At 26.7% G+C, this 19,008-nt stretch overlaps 1 protein-coding gene across 1 annotated transcript in view; it reads left to right on the plus strand.

Moving 5' to 3' along the window:
• The window catches only part of LOC129958385 (autophagy-related protein 16-1-like), a 50,867-nt gene that overhangs the window by 14,757 nt on the left and 17,102 nt on the right, over positions 1–19,008 (plus strand). Inside the window, exons 3-9 of the mRNA XM_056070847.1 lie at positions 717–807; positions 3,970–4,043; positions 7,629–7,719; positions 9,704–9,864; positions 15,260–15,331; positions 16,178–16,235; positions 17,422–17,527. Of these exons, the coding sequence (XP_055926822.1) occupies positions 717–807; positions 3,970–4,043; positions 7,629–7,719; positions 9,704–9,864; positions 15,260–15,331; positions 16,178–16,235; positions 17,422–17,527 (653 nt within the window). The remainder of the gene's footprint in view (positions 1–716; positions 808–3,969; positions 4,044–7,628; positions 7,720–9,703; positions 9,865–15,259; positions 15,332–16,177; positions 16,236–17,421; positions 17,528–19,008) is intronic.

The raw sequence follows: 19,008 nt of genomic DNA on the forward strand, positions 1-19,008 counted from the left end.
GATGTTTAGAGAATGCACATGCTTGAAAATCGAAATGTGAGACGATTTGATACTATATTTTGAGAATGTTGAAAAGAGAAAGTTTCCTACACCAAAATGTATGTCGGATATTTTTTGCGAAATGTAATAATAGTCTTTATCTGTCATACTGTTTTTTTTTTAAATCAAAATTATTCAATCATTTTAAAATTTCTATAATGGAACCTATCCACTTTTGCCATTTTTGGCTTAGTGCATGAAAAAGATACTCATTTGATGTTTGAAAACCTTCTATGTAATGAAAAATGTTCCTGAAAGCCTGACTGTAAATAGCATATCCAAGTTCATAATTTTTAAAGATGGTTTCATATACCAATATGAATACAGTTAGTAGGGAATTTCTTTGAGGATAGATTACTAATAAAGTTTAATAATTAGAAAAAAATAAATTTGAAAAGGCAACTAAGTGATATGAAACATGATTTTCGGGACTTTTATTATATACCTTCAGAGAGATGCAGGTTGTTTCAGAAGTCTTCTCTCAACTTTCTATCATATGTGTAGAGTTAATGTTCATCATAATGATTGTTCAAATATCTTTGCAAATATACATATGAAAAGTTTTGGCATTTATTGCAAATATTGTTTTAATATTTTTAGAAAACTTCGCTTGTGTTATTGAAACTAAAATTGTTTTTTTTTCTATTAATTAACACTTAAAAATATTTATCTTCAAGGTCTTCTAAATCTGGAGAGAGAAATACTTTGGAAAAGAGGCACAGTGTTTTGCAAGATGAACTAGCTGAACTGCATAGACAAAAAGGAGAAGTATGTGTTAATTTATAAATATTTTTGAATTCATAAATAACTTATTTGCACTAACTTTGCATTTTTATTATCTTATGAATAGAAATGTAGGTTTTTAAAACATTTTTTAATCAATTTTCTTGCTCAAAAAAAAAAAAAAAAAAAAAACTTTAGAAAATCCCTTTTTGATTATTTCTTCTAAATTCTTTTAAAATTATTAGCTAGTTTTTATTAATATTATTTTTTTTATATGCCAAGCAATCCAACAAGATTATTTTTGTCTTTTGATTGATCCTACTTTATTTTTTAACAGATAAAAATGAAACTGCCTGTTACTAACATTAAAAAAAATCTTTGAATTTAAAATCTGTGCACTTATTATTACATAAAATTTGAACTATCAAGAGTATCTCATTTAATTGGTCAAAATAAAGAGCTTAGCACACAGAAAATTTTCAACTGCTTTTTAGACAATTGCTCATTTTTTTTTTTTTTTTTTTTTCATTTGTATTTTTGTGGGTCCTTCATTTCTACTTTTGGAGTTGGTTTGTACTTCTTGCTGTTGTATTTGAAATAAGATTTTCTATTTTTCAAAACTTTTAAAGTATTTAACTATTTTATACAATTTTATCTAGAATTTTAAATTGAAACAAATCTTCATTTTGTTGGAAATTTGCAAATATAAAGTGATCTGCAGTTAAAGTTTCATTGCTTCTTCTGTGGGTAAAAAAATAATATGCATTCTAAAAATGTGATTTTTGTTTTTGCTTTGCTACTGCTGTTGTCAGTATACTGATTTTTAAATTCAAAACAGCCTTTTTAATCTAGCTGAAATATAGCTAAAGCAATGTTTTCTTAATTTTATTAAGTTAAATAATTATAAACAATGTGATACATTTTTATTAAAAGAAAAAAAGTATGCTGCTACTTGATTTAAAGAAAATTTATTATTATAGAACAATGCAAGATATAAATTTTTATTTACAGGAGGGCTTGTTTTCTTTTGAAAAAAATATGTATTGGCATTCCAAGAAATCTGTTAATATTTTATTTCATATTTTGCTTTAATATTTGTTTGAAAGTAGCTACATGATTTTTACATAGTATTTGATTCAAAAGAAACTGATTTTCAAACGTGCTGTAATTTAGTATATAGTTTCTCTGATAGTTTTTGATCGAATATTGTTCTAAAGAAGATAATTTTCACTTCTGTGAAATATTATTGATTTATATTTTAAGAATTGCAAAACTTCATTTTGAATTTTTAAAAAAATTTCAAAGTTTTTGTTCATTTAATAATTTTATCGAAGTTTGTTAATATAAATAAAATTATTGGAAGAATTTGAATGTGTTGTATTTTTCTTCTTGTTGGCTGAATTACTTATTTTTTGCATTTATAAAATTATCGTTTATTTATATCTGAAGTTAATAAATTTGGAAGATATAAATCGAAATTTTTAAAAGTCTTTCTTTTTATTAAATGAATTCCTTCAAATCCCAAACTAAGAATGTGAATATAACTGAAATATTATATGTTTACTGGATAAATTTACAGTAATAAATACTTCAAAATGTATCAAACAAAAACACATTTCAAATCAAATTTAAGTAACTTTGTATTTCATGTAACTTGTTTCACTTACAATAAACCTAAACCTTAAAAGACCTTATTTGAATTCAATACCATATTTATAAGTCCATTGTGTATTTTCCTGATTTCCACTGTTGTGACATCGCCATTTAAGTCGATAAAGATTGGCTCAGTTTTTGAGGATTAAAGGATTCGGCGAGCGTTTTGACGCGTGAAAATTCTTTACATCCATTACAGTAGTCAAAAATCGATTTCTGCAAGTAGAATTTCAAGTTTGACCTTGATTTTTCAGAAAATTTCTTGCGTGTACTAAAACTCTTAAATTTTCTTTTATTTCTTTTGTTAGTGAAAAGTTTAATTTTTAAGATAATATTAGATGTATAGTACTGAAAACAAAAACAGAAGTTATAAATCGTTAAAAGGTAATTTTCGCATTTCTTATATTTATTTTATTTAAAATTATTTCTGCTTTAATCATAGGCAAGAAAATACTAGAGAACTCATTATAAATTTTTGGATAAAAAAATAGTTACTTTTCTCTTAAACTTCAACGAGTTGCTTAGTATTGGATTCCATGTAGAGATTTAGTTGGTGGACAAGGAAGTTTATTTCAAATTAATAATTGCTTTTGAGAAAGCTTTGCTTTTTTACATAACGTTTATGAAGAATAATTCACGATGTAAAATTAAGTTGATTAGAAAAGGAGCCATAATTATGTATACGCACATTCAAATTTAAAAAAAAAAAAAAAAAAAGGAAACTCTGGTGAAATTCCAATGGATATCGCCAGTCATAATTTCTAAAGAATTTCAATGTCGAGCTTTTAAATGCTGAAACATACAAACTTAAAAAAATAAAAAATCGATTTCTTAGGTTTTGAGCGAAAGCAATGTGTCAATCCTTATTCGTGAAAGTACTTTTGGAAGTGCTTACTTTAAAGTAGTTTGTATTAAATATTTAAATAATTTTACCACATAGTAAAATTTTTCTGTTTTAAGTTAAATTTTTTTTATAGATTTGACTGTTACTTTGAAAAATTAATTCTAAAAGAATTTTCAGGATTTAAAAGTTTTTTTAGCTTGGTTTTCTGTTTTATATAAAACTTGAATAATGACTTATTTGGGCACCCATAGTAAAATTTGAGCTGTTTTAAAACGAAACTAAAGATTATGTAGAGTAGAATATTAAATTGCTTCCTAATTCTCTTAATATTTCTGAGAAGTTATATCTGTTGAAAGCTTTGCTGATATGACAAGGAATGATTTGTTTAATATTTAATTTTTTAAATTTATTTTTACAGAAGAGCAGGTTTGCAGGCATTGAATGTTTGCTTGGTGTTCATTTTGTTTAGTTGAGATTTTAAAATATAAGTATAATGGTTTGATTGAGAGATTATCTAACTAGGGCTTACTGAATGATATTTTATGTTGCTTATACCTCTTTTTTTTGCTCATCTCAAATCAATGTACAGATGGAAATCAATGTTATATTATGATTAAATGTGTCCAGTTCAGTATTAGTATAATATTTTTTGCAATATCATTAAATTTGATTATTTGTATCCAATACGTTTTTTTTTTTATTATTGGCAGTATGCTGAGCAAGTAATAAGTCTGAGAGCCGCCTTAGATGAAAAGGAAAAGGAAATAACAGAGAAAAAAGCTGAGTAAGTTAAATTTTTTGTTCTTTAACCTTAGGTCGCAAATTTAGTTAAATGAATTATATTGTTTTCCTCCCATCCCCAAGACATATTTCCTTGAAATCGGTCCTTTCTGATAGCTAATAGAATTGAAACATTCCAGACTCTTGAAAATTGTATTAGCTCCCAAATTTTAATGTTCAATCATTAAATAACAGAAAATATTTTAAATAACACCAATTTATTGAGTATTTTTGTTATTGAGGTGTTTAATGTTTAAATTACTACCGTATAGTGTCTGAAAATATTTGGTTGGCAACTAAGTAATTGCGGATTTTTTTTTTGTTTTTTTTTTTTTTAGAAAATCAAAGACAATTTTTTTATGGAACTAAATAACTTTATTCTGTAATGTATTGCCCATTTTGATCAATGACCTTTTGCCATCTTTCAGGCAGCATCATAATCCCACGTTCATAAAACTTCTGGTTTTTATTAGCAAAAAACTGAATCAGGGACGATTTGACATCATCATCATTATTGAAATTTTTACCATTCAAGGAGTTTTGTAAAGGTCGAAACAAAAAGTAATCAGATGGTGCAAGGTCAGGACTATATGGTGGATGTGGCAAAACATCCCAACCAAGCTCCAATAATTTTTGCCGAGTGACCAAAGATGTGTGTGGCCTTGCATTGTCATGATGGAATACAACACCTTTTCGATTTGTCAATTCGGGCCGCTTTTCTTCAACTGCATTGTTTAATTTCGTTAGTTGTTTAATGTAGACATCAGAATTGATCGTTCGGTTGGGTGGTAAGAGTTCAAAGTAGACAATTCCTTTGTAATCCCACCAAACTGATAACAAAACCTTCTTTTGATGAATATCAGCATTTGATGTTGTTTGAGTTGGTTCACCTGGCCTGCTCCGCGATCTTTTCCTCTTGGTATTGTTGTAAACAACCCATTTTTCATCGCCAGTTATCAGTCGTTTTAAAAATGGATCATTTTCAATACGTTTCTTTAGCAAATCGCAGCTGTTAATGCGTTGCGTTAAATGCGTTTCTTTCAGTTCGTGAGGAACCCATGTATCGAGTTTTTGAACATAGCCAAGTTGTTTTAAGTGATTTTCAATGCATGTATGTGATACATGAAGCTTCTGTGCAATCTCACGTGTTGTACTGTGACGATCCGAATCGATTATTGTTTTGATTAGGTCGTCATCAACTTCAACTGGACGACCAGAGCGTTTTTCATCTTTGAGTGAAAAATCACCAGAACGAAATTTGGCAAACCAATTTTGACACTGCCGTTCTTTTAAGGCTTCGTCACCATAAACAGCACATAACTTTTTATGAGCTTGCGATGCGTTTTTCCCTTTGCGGAAATAAAAAAGCAAAATATGACGAAAATGTTCCTTTTGATTTTCCATTTTTCAACGAACGCCAAACGAAAACTACGCAACCGATGAAAAAACTTTTTTTACTGATTGACAGCTGAATTGCCAACTATCAAATAACAAAATGTGTTTTACATTTGTACTACGTCTGCAAACCTAAAAATTCAACTGAATCTATCTATGAGTGAAATCCGCAATTACTTAGTTGCCAACCCAATAGCTCACATAGGACTAGAAAATGAATTTTTAGACTTGCGACTAATTATATATAATATACCATAATTTTGGCAGATGTGTGGCTGAAAAGATTTCATTTTTAGAATTAGATTTAGTTTATTTTACCATAGGGGATTTCATATGTACACCAGGAGAAGCAATGATATGCGTTTATTTGCATCAGGATGCAAAAGCAAAATGAAACTTTGTTTTTCACTTAGTGATTTTAATAAGAGATCCTTTAAGAATTTCTTTGACACATGTCGGATTAGGAAAGGGGATCTTGGATATCTTTGTAAGGAATTCATAAGTGTTAAGGTTTTTTATACCTTCGCTGTGAACTTGAGAAATGTACTAGTCATCAATGTTTTTAGAGTGCATGTTAAAAATAATTAAATGAAAATGTAGGATTTGGATAAGGAAATAAGACAAAATTTTAGAATAAAGTGACATGGTCTAATTTAAGATAAGAAAGGAAATTAATTAAGTTTTAAATAAAGAGATATTAATACATTATATATTTATTAGTTTTGCAGATGAATGAACGAAAAAAAAAAAAGACAAATTTGGAACTAACTTCAGTTTATGTTTTCATGGGAGGGCATAGCTTGTAGCGGGGTATGACTTATGAAACGCTTCTATTTATATCGAGACAAAAGGAATCGAGTGAGAATTTTTCTCCTACTACTTTACTAAAGGCTTCTTATAGAATTTTTTTTTTCACCCATGTTGATTCAGGAAAGAAATTTTTGGGTATATATACAAGTTATGCCGTGGGTGTTAGAGATTTTTATTCCTTCGTTCGGAGCGTGAGAATTCCAGACATAGTAATTTTTTAGAGCGCATGTAGGAAAAAATTAAATAAAGTGAGATTAGAATCAGGAAACGTTGGGAAATTTCAGAATAAAGTAACATTGATAATTTAAGATAAAAAATAAGTTTAATTAAAAAATAAATATAGATTAAGAATAATATATAAAATATAGGTATATCCATCTTTGAGAGTGAATCGAAATAGGGAGTGGGGCGTAAAAGCTGTTAACATTTTGTAACATTAAATTGTAAATTTTACCTTAAAAGAGCGGATTTAAGTACTGCAAGCTAATTAATTGCTAGAATTATTGGAATTGTTTTTCTTTTCTTTAATATTTAATGCATAATCTGTCATAGATCAAATTCTCATTGATTTTTGATGCTTTAATAAAATAAAATGTGTGTACTAATATGAAACAATGGCCTAAATATATAAGTCTGTATTCAAATGTATGAAAAAGGTTTTTTATGTAAAAATGATAGAAGTGTAAGAGTTAGTACCTACCATTAACTTTCCTTCTAAAAATGAAACAGAATTTTCAAATCATGGTTGATGGTAGTTTAGATGATTAGCATGCTAAGATATAACAAATAAATAAAAGGACCTTTCTCCCTCTGTAGATTGAATACTATCCTATTTATTTTGTGAATTTATTATTTTTATAATAAAAAAATGTAATAAAAATTGGAGTATAAATGGCTTATTTAATTATTGTGTTAATATTTTCTGCTACTAATGAGAAGTAATCCTATGGAACCTTTAAACTGCATTGTTATTTTTTGAAATATCAATTGTAGAATTGTAAATAAAATATTTTTAAAAAGGAAATTTATACATTTCTCTTAAGTATGAAGGCATTAAATAAGTTTTGGCTTTTCTTTTATTTGAAATTAAAGCTTGCTGCGGTTTTATTGAAGGTTTTTTTGTTATGTTTTATTAAATGTATTTAATTTGTAGTTTCAGCTGAGTGCTGAATATGCATCTACATAATTTCGCATGTATAGAAAGAGAACTGCATTTTGAAGGGGGGGGGGAAGTACTGTATGCAGCGTTTTTCCCTCCTTTTCTTTTTCCTTTTAATAGCATTTCTTCAAAATGTGGAATAATTTTAAACGCTTTGATTTTTTTATTAACATTGTTGAAAGAAATAAACTCTGTAGGAATGATATTATTATGATGTATTTTTAGAATTCAGGAACTGAAAGCATCCTTAACTGCCACAGAAGAGCTTTTGAATCAAGTTCAAATTAAATTGGCTGATACAGAAAGTCAACGTCAAGTAAGGACCTTTTGTTTTTATGTTTTCTTATGAACATGCAAAATATTTTGCAGATGAAATTTATGTGGAAGGAAAAAAACTTTTCCTTCTAAAATAGAAACTTTTAAGAATCAAAAAAAAAAAAAAAAATGTTAAATCTGTAGCATTTCTAAAGGATTTAAAACTAGAAATTTTTGTCGTCTAATTATATGTATACTATAAATCTTTTATAATGCAAAACTGCCCAAAGTTTAAATTTAATTTCCTTTGATTTCCTTACTTGAATGACTTTCTGAAAATATTCTAAAATCACTAAGTGTCCGCTTAGAATAATGCATAAGCAAATTAGATTTGATAATGAATTTTATTTATTTTTATTCTTTTAACTACAATACAATTAGTTTTTTGTCTTGAATAGAATTCTCCATTTTAATAGTGTGATGGATCACGTGCATGTTTTGCTGTCCGTCTACTACGATCCTGAGTGGATTTTTGACATTAACTTTCATGGGAATATTAGAATTATTAAATGTACTAATTTAAGAAATTTATAAAGTCAAGATACTTTGGTTTTCTAGGCTCCTTAGCTTAAAGGCTATGGTGAAACTTTATAAAAAGTTTTATATTTAGTCATCCTTTATTTTATAAAAATCGTTGAAATCAACTCTTTCCTTCTCAAGAAATAAATTGTGTTCAAATTAGCTAAAATTGCTTTAACTTCAAGTAGCATCTGTAAGATTTAATTTAGTCATCTTTAATTCATTTATATCGCTTTCATTTTCTTTCTCCCTCGTCCATCTGGGACCAACTTCTAAATTTTCTGTCTTTTCAAACTGTCTGCAATAACTTGTTGTAATGGATATTTTGTTATATCTAGAAGAACCGATTCCTGTTGTTATTCCAAGCACAATACTGATTCCAAAACAAATCATTGTCGTGCCCTGATTTGTGAGAAATTTACCATCACAAACTTTTACCATGAATTAACAAGAAATTTCTTCAAGACCATGTATAAACATCACAAAAGTGCCCCATTATTTTGAAGAAAAGAGATTTCCTAGCCTGCTTACTTCTAGCATTACAGCCAATATCGCCCCTTGATGTCCCAAATGCTCTCTAATCATGGTACTTTGCAGGTTAACTATTTCAGTTTGGTTAAAAACACTAGATATTTCGAGTAATGTTGTAAACTTTTTTAAATAAAGGTTTAAAAAATAACTTTTAACTTAAAAAAATTAATAATCAATTAACAAATTCTTTAGTAATGAATTATTCATGTTAATTATTGCTAAAAATTTTTCACATTCTCATGCAATGAATAGTCGCATAATTTCCTTTTCATCAATAATAAAGCATTGAAGGTTAAAGCTCTTATGTTCAGGGCTCTGCATTCTTTCATTTTCAAAGTGCCTTATTTTTATTAAATTTGAAATATCCTTTGCAGAGCTGATGTCCCATTATCTTTATTGATTTCATTCTTCAATTAAGTAACAACCTGAAATGATCTTTGTCTATTATGAAATGTTAGTTTTTTGTTAATCAAATAAAATCTTTTCCAATTTACTAATTCAAAGTTCTTTAATTATGGTATAAATCATTTTGTTTAATTTTACATCTATTATCCATCTGAACCACCCTTAAAAATATTTTCCACCAAAATAAAAATAAAATTTATGCACACTTTTTAAAATCATCTATAAATATACAGACCATATAAATCTGCTTGTTTTGAGATATTTTTCAGCTATAATTTTTCACATAATTTTCTATATTTAAATTATCTTTGTTTGGAATTTTTTATTAGTTATTTCCAAAGCTTCAAATGACATATAATCAAAAAACACTTTTTAATATGTTTTCATTTTATTGTATAACCCAACCCAAAATATAGTTTTGGGTTGGGTTATAATTTGACATTCAAGATATATTTTTAATATTTTGATAAATTTCTTTTTTTAATAAGCTTGAAAATTTGTAAAACTATCTAAATGTTTAAATTTTGCAGTTCATTAAAGATGAATATGCAGCTTTGCAAATTACCTATGCAAGTATGGATGAGAAGAAACAAAAATTGGAAAAAGAAAATCAAGAATTAATTACTCGTTTGATTCAATTAAAAGCAGAAGATGCTGATCGAATGAATGCTGAGACGGAGTTATTTATGAGGTTTGGAAGAGTTTTAATTTGATTTATGTGCAATATATACTTGTTCTTGTTTAAATTTTAATACTAGCACAAATATATTTTTAATCATTTCCATGTAAAATTACTAATTTTCTAAAAATTGCATTTGTTTTATAATTATTTCTTACATTATAACAATCTGCTTTGATATTATACTTGTATTTTTTTTTATTAATATATAGGTGTTTTTAATACAGTCATAAAATAATTATCTGTATCACTTACTTTTTGGTGCCACTGTGGAAGAATGTTATTAGAACTTAATGTTTTAAACAAAGTATATTTATATTTAATGAAATTATTATAATTGAAAATATAACATATAATTTGAATTTATAAGAAATAATAAGAAGAATAAGTAGAAATAAAATGAAGTCCAGCTTCTTTTATGAAGTTCCTAAGCTAAAGTAAAGTTTAAATTAATGAATATTACTTCACTCTTATGCTTCTTTTTGTTAATTAAAATTGTTTGAATTTATTTTTCCTATCATAATTATAAACAAAATATTTAATATGAGCAAATGTAATTTTTTAAGCATTTTATTTACTCAAAATTTGAAAAAACAAGAGATATATATCTCAAAATGAAGGGGAATCAAATGTTTAACTATTTTATCACACATACCCTAATTTTTTTTCAACTTGTGAGTTTTCATATCATAATTATAATTCATTTATATTGAAGTTTTCATTCCCCTCTTAATATTTTAGTTCTTAAGTGAAAGTGGGTGTGAAAAAATTGATATTAAGTGTTTCACTCAATAAAAGTAAAATGTTTTTGAGTGGTAATCAGAGCAGTATGAACAATGAAGGCAGGTGCATGCATTTTATAAATCTTCATTGTGCTGTAATCTTTTTCGATCTTGTAATTTACGTCATTTTTATCTTTCGTCACAAGTTTTGTTTGCTAACAATTTTTCTAACACAATTAATTCTACTAAATTGTCTTGCATTATTAAAAGAGAGCCAATATAAATTATTTTTGAAGTAAAATTACAATTGCATGTAATACATATGTGCAAGATATTGTGTTTTGCATTTTCTCTCTCTTGTATGAATTATTTAATTTTTTTAAATCAAAGAATTTTAAATATTATGGCTTTTTATGTTGATTTTTATGTTTTTCTTACATGCTTGGCATTTTCCAAATATTTCTGTGAAGTAGTTTAGTATTTGAAATGATTTCTTTCCTTTCAACCAAATATTTACTGTTTGATATATAATTGCTTTTAAATACGATTATGTAACAAGTAGATATAATATTTTTTCTCTGATTTTTGATTGCTGAGTTTGGACGTTTTTCTAAGTATATTGATTTGCTTATTATATCATATTTTGAATTATAAGGTATCAAGCTGTATTGTTTGTAAATGGTTTTCTTATAATTGTTGCTTTAAGTTCCATTTTCAGGAGATATATACGCTGTTTACCGGTTATTGAAACAATTCAGTGCAATTGTTTTCTTATATTATTTTTGCTTTCTTTTTTTTTCGTTCTAAGTTTTTATGTTTTTAGCTACTAATGTATTAATGTTGATTATTATGTAAAGCACCTGTTAGTGAATAAATGTAGTTTGCTATACATTGTTTCTCTTTTAATTGTAGTGTTTTAGATTAACACTAGATCAAAAGAATGTGATTGTACTTAAATATTTCCTTGTAAATTACTCTTCTTCGTTTTAAAAAGAAATTGGACGATCTTATTTATTTACTTTATTGGAGCTGGAATATTCGATTTTTTAAAATTCTTCCATCCCACACGCCCGAAAACTGTGTGGGTGAAAGTTTCTTGTGAAATATTATTCCGTTTCAATAATTTATTATTAAACAGAAAAAAAATAATCCTTTAATATATCAGTTAGAACTTTCCATACAATTGTTTAAGTTGGACGGCACTTTTCATTTCCGGTGAATTATTCTTATAAATTCTTATTTCTAATCATTCATCTATCGAAAATCAACAATCAAAAAACACCTTTTACATGTTATAAGAAGTGAATGTTATCAGTTAGCTTTTTAAAAACAAACAAGTTGAGATTCCTCATTTCTCCTAATTTTTAGTTAATTATAATTAACAAAATATTGTAATGCCATAATAAATGTAGAGGTATGTATGTTCGTTGCATTTTTTTTTATAACCTGTTATTTTGCATTTGTAACTGAAATACTGTCAAAATTTCTTGCATGTAAGTGAATTTAGGAATGATGGATCTTTAATAGATACATAGCTATAATTCATATTTGAAATAAAAATAAGCCTGCAAGATCAAAATTAAGCTGATAAATTAAAATGTCAGAAAATCTGATATATTTAAAAGTATACCTAATGAACAAGTTGAGAACTTGTTATATATATATATATATTCTCAACCAAAGAATGTTGAAATTGCAAATTTTTTTCATTTGACTTGAGAATGGAGATTAAGTACTCATGATAAAAGTGAGTTATTGTTAGATGTTGAGTTATATAAAAAAGTTTAGTTTTTTTAAAAAAATAAATATGCATTTGAATATCAAAAATCTCTAACATTGTTCTAAAGTAAAGGAGAGGGGGATTTCCGATTTCTCACACGATATAGAAGTCGAATGAACAGCCAATATTATTTTAGATTCAAACTCATAAGTTTTTTTTTTTTTTTTTTTTTTTTTTTTTTTTTCCTACGCCTTGTTCAGAAGATATCTTATTGGCAAGATTCGAAGCGTTGTAAGTGATTTATTTGACTTTTCATTATATTATTGTTCATGTGTCTTGGTTTTTCTAAAACTGGGGGAAAATATTAAAGCTTGGTAAATTTATGTTTTGCCATTTTAACTAACATCCGACTAGACAGACATTGAAATATGAATTGAATTAAATTAATAGGCATTGAAATTGTATTTGTAATAAAATGAAATTTAGAAATGATGGATTAAATCAGTTGAATTCCGAATGAATAAATAAATTTAAAAAATGTAATAAAATGAGCTACTTATGTTCAATTCTACTTGTGTTTATTGCTTCATCTCTAGTCATTTTTCATTTCTATTTTATCCTATTATCTTTGGCACTGTAAAGAAAGTCTAAATTAAATGTTCTAAATATATATATTTAAAATTTTATTATTTTAGAGTTATACAGCTGTTTGAGTTTTATTTGTTCTAAAACAGTTTTTTAAACATTTGTATTTTGATATTGTTGCATTGAATTACCAAATTTTGGAATTCGAAAACTAAAAGTGAAACGATTAATTTAAAAATGCAGATAAGCAAAGCATGTAAGGATTTCATGGGTCCTCTGAATTCTTGCTTGTATTGATAAACAGTGATGTCTCCTAAAGGTTAGACAACAGGAGAATAAATTCAAAAATTCTTATAATTAACATTGAATCTTATCTTTTATTTGCTCTTCTACATTTGAAAAATAACCTTTAATGTTTGTGATAAAATTATTCCTTTACACATGTACTCTGTCATATATATGTAAAGAATTTCGAATCCTGTAGGCTAAATAATATGTAACATTATTTTGGTTTAAGTAGAATGTAGGTTCGCAGCAGTGAAGAGACTTTGTATTTTTAATTTCGTTTTATTCTCTCTCTTCTCTCCGGGGAGACAAACATGATTATTTACAAGAAGGCAAAAAGGGACGAACAAATGATCACTAGTCTTATATAACATAGGATTTCTGGCCAGGCGCCAAAGGAAAACATGTGTTGACCTTTGACACCTTTTCAAGGGCAAAAGTATCACTTTCATTTGATACGTAGTACTGATGGCGCATTATTTTTACAAAGGGATTAATTAAACCGAAAGTGGAATTGGATCACGAAATAAGAGAATATTTTAGAATGAAGTTACGATGGGCTTAAATTAAGATAAAGTATTGGAAATTAATTAATTTGGATTAAATTAAGAGTTTAAAATATCATTACATTTATATATATATATATATATATTGTCTTTAATTTCTTTTTATTGAAATGTTTTAAAGTTTTGGTTTATTTTTCTCAAATTTAGTAGATTAAATGCACAGGTTAGATTATTTTTCAATGTTCTACTCTTAATATCTTATCCATTTTTTTAAAAAAAATGCAGGAAAGCTGAAGAAATGTTCCTCCCTTTTGAGACTGTGAATCCTCTTATACATGCTTTTTCTCATTTTACAATGTTTTCCAAATCTTTTTAATTTGGAGATACAAATTTTTGCTATATTTTAAACCGTTTGCTATTTTATATTCTAGTACTTAGAACTTTTTATATTCTACTAACGTATTGAAAGCTAATATAATAATTTAATACTATAAAAATGGAAAAAGTCACTGAAATGCAATGTATTCATAGGAGTACTTCTTTTAGCTCTTATAGAATGATTTTACAGGCATCTGAATTACTGTCCTAATCAGTTTTACTGGATTGATTGTAAGTAAATCAATTGTGTATTCATCCTTTGGCCACAAACTATGAAATGAGCACTTTAATATGTATTTAATGCAAATAATTACTAAATTTTATTACTGTGGTCTTTAAGATTATTGTAGCTGATTTAGACATATTAAATCAGTTATTAATTGCAATAAATTTTGTTTCACGACTACTTTCAATCAACCTGCAATTTGTAGTTCTATGTAAAAATGTGATTATGAGGCTACTAATAGTTTTAAAGATTTGATTCAATTTGAATATTTCTGTGAAAGAAAGTAGTCAAACGCCTAAAAGCTTTTCTTGTCTATATGATACGTTAAAATAATTTTTATTTTGTTGCTGCTAATTTTTTGAATGAATATTCTACTCGCATTATTTCAAGATTATGAGATATGCACGAGAAAAGAGACAAATTATGTGAAAGCAATGATTAATAACATTTGTCTTCTCAGCTTAAATGAGCTTTTCCTTGGATCTTAAATACAAAATGTTTTCATGTGCAAACTTAATATGGAATTTATTTATAAAATTTGTTTTATCACTTAATGGAATGCTTATGAGTGAATTAACATCTATCAAATTTGATGAGGTCTGTTTGTTTACAATATTGCTGTTTTGTGTTTCCAGCTATGATTAGATAATTATAATAATTTAGTCTATAATTTTATTCAAATTTGGTGATAATTTAAACATATTTGCTTTTCTTTCCAAAACATTTCAGTTCAGGCAAGGAATTAAAAAATTAAATTTAGTGATAGTCAAAACTCTTTGATAAAATATTAATTTCTTTTGAAAAAAATCATATATATATTCTTGTTACTAATTGCATCAGTTTAAAAGGCAATTATATTCTTTTAAAAATATACCTGGAGACTTTCTGATAAGTTAATTAGTATGCTTCCAAACATTTCTTTTGATTTGTCACAAAAGCTTTACATTACATCTTTTAGCATTCTAAGTGTGCTTCATTTTTTCAGAAAGAAGCAAGCGAAATTGCAAAAAGAATTAGAAGAAGCTGCCAAAGAACCTGTTGCTATTGATACTAATAAGTAATATTTTTTCGAAATTTTCTTTATTTTTGAGAAGATTAAGAATAACTATTAATTCTGATTTGCTCCCTTATTTCGTTAAATTTTAAATATAAAGTAACATTTCAGTCAGTGGTTTTAATACTCATTCATTCTTAAGAAAAATATCAGAAAGCAATCAAACGCTTTCTGTATCCAGTTTTAGATCTACAGAAAATAAATATTTTATGGCATTTAATGCCCTTTCATACGTAAATGCGTATGTTGCAATAACCGCTTTGACCTTTTCTGTATTGATACATTTTTTCTTAATGTATATATGTAATAATTTCTAATTATCTGCGTTCTAAAAATAAATTTGTAATCACTAAAAAAAATTTCGGGTTCACTTTAACTTCTTGGTTGCACGAGCTATTATTTTTTTCATGGCGATCAAAACATAATATTAGCAAATTCCTTTCTAAAACTGTACAAGTTTAAAATATTTTCTCAGTTTCTTTTCTTCTTCCTGCTTTCTGCCTCCCTAATCGGTTTGTTACGCTGTGCTCGCCAAGGCTTTTACAAGAAAATTTTGATGATAGATAAAATTTGGACTATTTCCTTGTGAAGAAACGGGGGAAAAAAATGAGAATTTCACGCCTATTTCTCTTGAAATGAAAGCCTTTAATGCCATATAAATTAGAATATCATTCCTACTGTTCATGTTAATTTGTTAAACAGTTTTCATTTACTTGGCAGAATAAGTCTTTTTTACACATTTTGTCAATAAATAGCATTTAAGTCTTGATATTAACTTTCGTGAAATGATCGATGAAATTAGACATAAAACGTTTTTCCAGATTAATCGTTGCCTTTTTATTTTTTTAGGATAAAAAATACTGTTTGTTTAGATGCTATTGTGCCAAGAAAAGTCCAAAACAAATTTGTAAGTGCCTTTTTTTATTATGAGTGCTTTAAACTATATATATGCGGCTATTATCTTATAAACAACGTACACTGTTCTATTCCTGTAGTGTTTCAATAACCTATTTATTTTTTTACAAATTTGTTAATAGATTCATAAGTAAAAAAGCAGTTGCATATTTTAACTTTAGTTTCAAGCACATTTTTGTATTGATTTAAAACGTTGAATGTTATGTATAAAAAACGTTTTTAATCTCCTTAGTTAATGTCGGCTTTTTATGTTACTGTGGAAAATTCTGTGACCGATTTTGAGAATAGGAAAAATTTAGGTAATAGTGCATTCCTTCAAAATGATCTATAAATAATTTTGATCAAAGCTATTGTTTTTCTGTTCTTATTTATAGATTCTGAACTTTTCAAACTTTCAACTTAGAAAGAAGGTAATTATAATTCTAGAGGGACAGGATGTTCTTTTATTTACATTTTCCTTAGGTTGCCAATAGTATTTAAATACGTTGAATTTCTTAGATGGTCTATATCTTTAGTTAACATTGAAAGTAATTTAGAAGTTTCACATTTACAAACATAGCCTTTCTATCAAATTATTTTTTAAAGAATATGTCAATGTCTGTCTCCTTCAGTAATGTCTTTATCTTTTTAAATTTGTTTTGTTGTAGTATGTTTTGCAATGGTGATTCAGTTAGACAACTTTGATCCCAGTTTGAATTACATCTCCAAGTTGTCCTAGTTTTAGTATTGCCATGCTTTTACCCTTTCCAAGTTACATTTTAAATAGCGTTGTAAATTAGGAAGAAACATAAATTTTGGAAAACCATTTTCATTAATTACTGCTTTGAAGGAAAACGAGAAAGATAAGGATATAAAGTGAGCCGATAGTGTTGTTTAACTTTTAAAAAAAATTAATCATTATCCTGGTGTTTAGAATTATAGTACTGAAAAATGATAAAACAAAACTCCTTTATCAGTTCTTGCATTAAATATTGAACACTATAGTCTTAGCTGTAAAATCATGGCAAAATCAATTATTGCCTACAGAATATCAATTAGTTTACATTTTATCTATATTTTACATTTACCTTAATTGAATATAAATTTCAAATGGTTAAAAAGATTTATTAGAACTGCATTTTATATATTAAGAAATTTTCATTAATGGTTAATATTTTGAGATTCTGTATCACATTTAGATAGCTCATGATGGTGAAGTTAATGCTGTTGCATGGACTCATTCAGATTTTAAATTTGTTACTGCTGGTGGTGATCGCAAAGTAAAAGTGTGGGATTTTGTTTCAGGTAATTACAGATTCGATTATTATATTGATCAAGATATTTTTCTTCCAGAATAATAATCTTTTTCAACCGTACCGCATTTAAACAAAAGATTATTGATTTTCTACTGGAACAGTGCAGTAGTTATTTTATGGAACATCAGAGACCACTTCCGAAAAAAAAAATTGTTATAATAGCAGGTTTGAATGAATGCTATGAATCATTTTTAGTTGCTTAGTGTAAAGAAAGATTTCACTGCATAAAGCATCTCATCATTCTGAGAATTCTTTTATTTTAAATTATGTTGAAAAATAGTCAAATGTGAACATTTACATGCGATTCATTTTAAGACATTCATTTTTTTAAATTAAGAATTTACTTTTTGACCCATTTACATCAAAGGTTCTGTAAATTTATTTGCTTTCTCTATTTTTTGCAAGAGTTATCTTCACTTATTTATCGAAAATTCTTTTTTCCTTAGAATGTTTTTACCATTTGATGTGTAAGCAAGTATTTGACTTTGAAACAGTTTTAAACAATTGAACTTGATTAAATGTAGTTCATTAATAATTTTGTGTTCATTTGCTTAGAGTTGTAAATATTAATTTTGCAACTATCAATTATGTTTTCATCTATCACATACTTCAATTTTTTAATGTATTTATTCTATGAAAATGTATTTATGTAGAAATGTTCTATTAATTACTTAGTACATTTTTATACAACATTCATTTCTGAATCTTAATAATTTATTTCTAGAGAATAAAATTGGTTTTAGGTGCCAGTGTTTAAAATTTTTTTTCTATCTATATAAGTTTATTCTATCTTAATATTTCTAAGTGTAGAAATATTAAGATGTTGATAATCGCTAAAAATCTCTTCGGTATTACCGTGAAATCATATAAAAAAGAAATATCTTTTCGTTATATATTTCATTATTTAAGGTCGGAGTGTTTAATGGTTTCGTTTAAACTTTTATACTGTCTCACTTTATATTTAAAAGTCATGTGTAAAACGAAAGAAAGGCTGGGAATTTTGAAATTTTCCTTAAAAACCGAAAAAGTGCAAGGAATTTTAAATTTCTGAGTGTTTGCTTTTTTCATTTAAAAAAATGTCGATCTCTTTAAACGTTGCAAGAATAAAAGATCGTAGCTATAGCTCCAAAGACAAAACATCATTCGCGATAGTTTAACCATGAAAGCGCATCTCTTTTCTACTCATTCTCTTTTCTTCTGCATAGATTAGTCCTATTTCCAAGACTGAGAAAAAATGCTCATGTTGAAATATTGTCTACGAGCTATTTGCGGAGCTAATGAAACAAAGAAGGGAGACTTCATATCAAAATATTTTATAGCAATATTTCTGTAGAGTGTTACAAGAAAAAAAAATTCAATGTGTCTAAATATTTTGTTGTTTATAAAAGCTGCATATTGTTTATATCCTCATTTATTGAAAAATACTGCAGAAAAGTGAATGGTTGATTTGCTTTTTTTTATTCCAAAGTA

The sequence above is a fragment of the Argiope bruennichi genome, chromosome X1, assembly GCF_947563725.1.
Source record: "Argiope bruennichi chromosome X1, qqArgBrue1.1, whole genome shotgun sequence".
Lineage (NCBI taxonomy): Eukaryota > Metazoa > Arthropoda > Arachnida > Araneae > Araneidae > Argiope > Argiope bruennichi.